This window comes from Aplysia californica, unplaced genomic scaffold (assembly GCF_000002075.1).
Source record: "Aplysia californica isolate F4 #8 unplaced genomic scaffold, AplCal3.0 scaffold00001, whole genome shotgun sequence".
NCBI lineage: Eukaryota > Metazoa > Mollusca > Gastropoda > Aplysiida > Aplysiidae > Aplysia > Aplysia californica.
Window position 1 is genome coordinate 3,267,107 of NW_004797271.1, and position 1,199 is coordinate 3,268,305.

General features: G+C 39.7%; 1 protein-coding gene across 2 annotated transcripts in view; it reads right to left on the reverse strand.

Moving 5' to 3' along the window:
* LOC101845135 (twist-related protein 1) overlaps window positions 1-1,199 on the reverse strand; it is a 23,582-nt gene that overhangs the window by 17,233 nt on the left and 5,150 nt on the right. For both annotated transcript variants that reach the window (XM_005088858.3, XM_005088857.3), the window contains exon 2: window positions 289-663. In XM_005088858.3, coding sequence (XP_005088915.1) covers window positions 289-639 — 351 coding nt within the window. In that variant the 5' untranslated portion in view covers window positions 640-663. The remainder of the gene's footprint in view (window positions 1-288; window positions 664-1,199) is intronic.

Consider the following 1,199-nt stretch of genomic DNA (forward strand, 5'->3'; position numbering starts at 1 on the left):
AGTTTATTCCTATTTAGTTTATGTATTAACTCTTTTGGTTTTGCTTTGTTCGTTATTGTATGCTTTTGACTCCGTTCTTTGGCTGGAAGCGCTTTAAATCAAAAGTAATAAAGGAAGTTATTCTTCGTCCAAAGTATTCATTTATAAAGACTTTCAAACAAAAGACTATCCAATACAAACGTCCGATTTATTTTGGGGAAAAAATTTCCAATCAGCACATTATTTTCTGTCCAGGTAGGGGCAGGGGAAAGACTGAAAGAGAGTGAAAAGGAGAGAAAAATAACTTACTGCTAAAGAACTGTCATCGCTACACGGACTCAGTCTGTTGAAGTTGGTGCTGCTGCTGTTGTTGTTGTTGTTGCTGTTACTGTTGTTGCTGTTGTTGTGATTACTGCTGTTGTTGCTGCTGTGGTGGTGGTGGCTGCTACTACCGCTGCTGTTGAGGCTGCTGTTACAAACGCTACCGCTCCCGTATCCCACACGGTGATCTGAGCGACCCAGACTGTCCATGGCCGCCTGGAACTCAGCTTCCGATTTGATCACGTGACTTGCGTGATCTGGAGACAACATCATGTGACCTGGGTGCTCCGCCGGAAGCATCAGAGGGACTCGGCTGAGCCCGCTGTGAAATCCTTCCATGTTGTATTGGGGCTTGACTCAGATCTGAGAGGCACAAGAGTTTTGAGCAGGTTAATTAATGAAACAACTCTGAAGGTATATTGGACGCTTGTAACAATAAATTTGTTGTTACTCCTTCTTAGGTCTCGTTTTCAATATTGCAAAGACTGCCAACGGTAGATGACCGAAACCATTAATGGGTTATTCTATTGATGTGTCAACGGAGAGCCTAAAACAAGACACAAAAGAAAATAAGAAAACATTTATGATTTTTCTCATCGTTTCAAAACCAACAATTAATTATCTTATAATTGACTTCTTTGTTAAGAAGAAAAATAAAGAAGCTTTGACATGAAACGTATCTAATGTTTCGAGCGAGTCCTTTTCCATTAATCATAGCATCAAAGCTTCAAATAATTATATCTTTCTTTGATGTTATAATCTCCCCATTAGTTTTTTTCTTTGCGATAATGATAACAATGATAATCACTATGTGAGGCAGCGTGGTGGAATCAGGCTCTCGTCAGTTTTTGGGCAGGTAGAGTTATTGGTATCACCTTAAAGATTGTTCACTTGTCTTT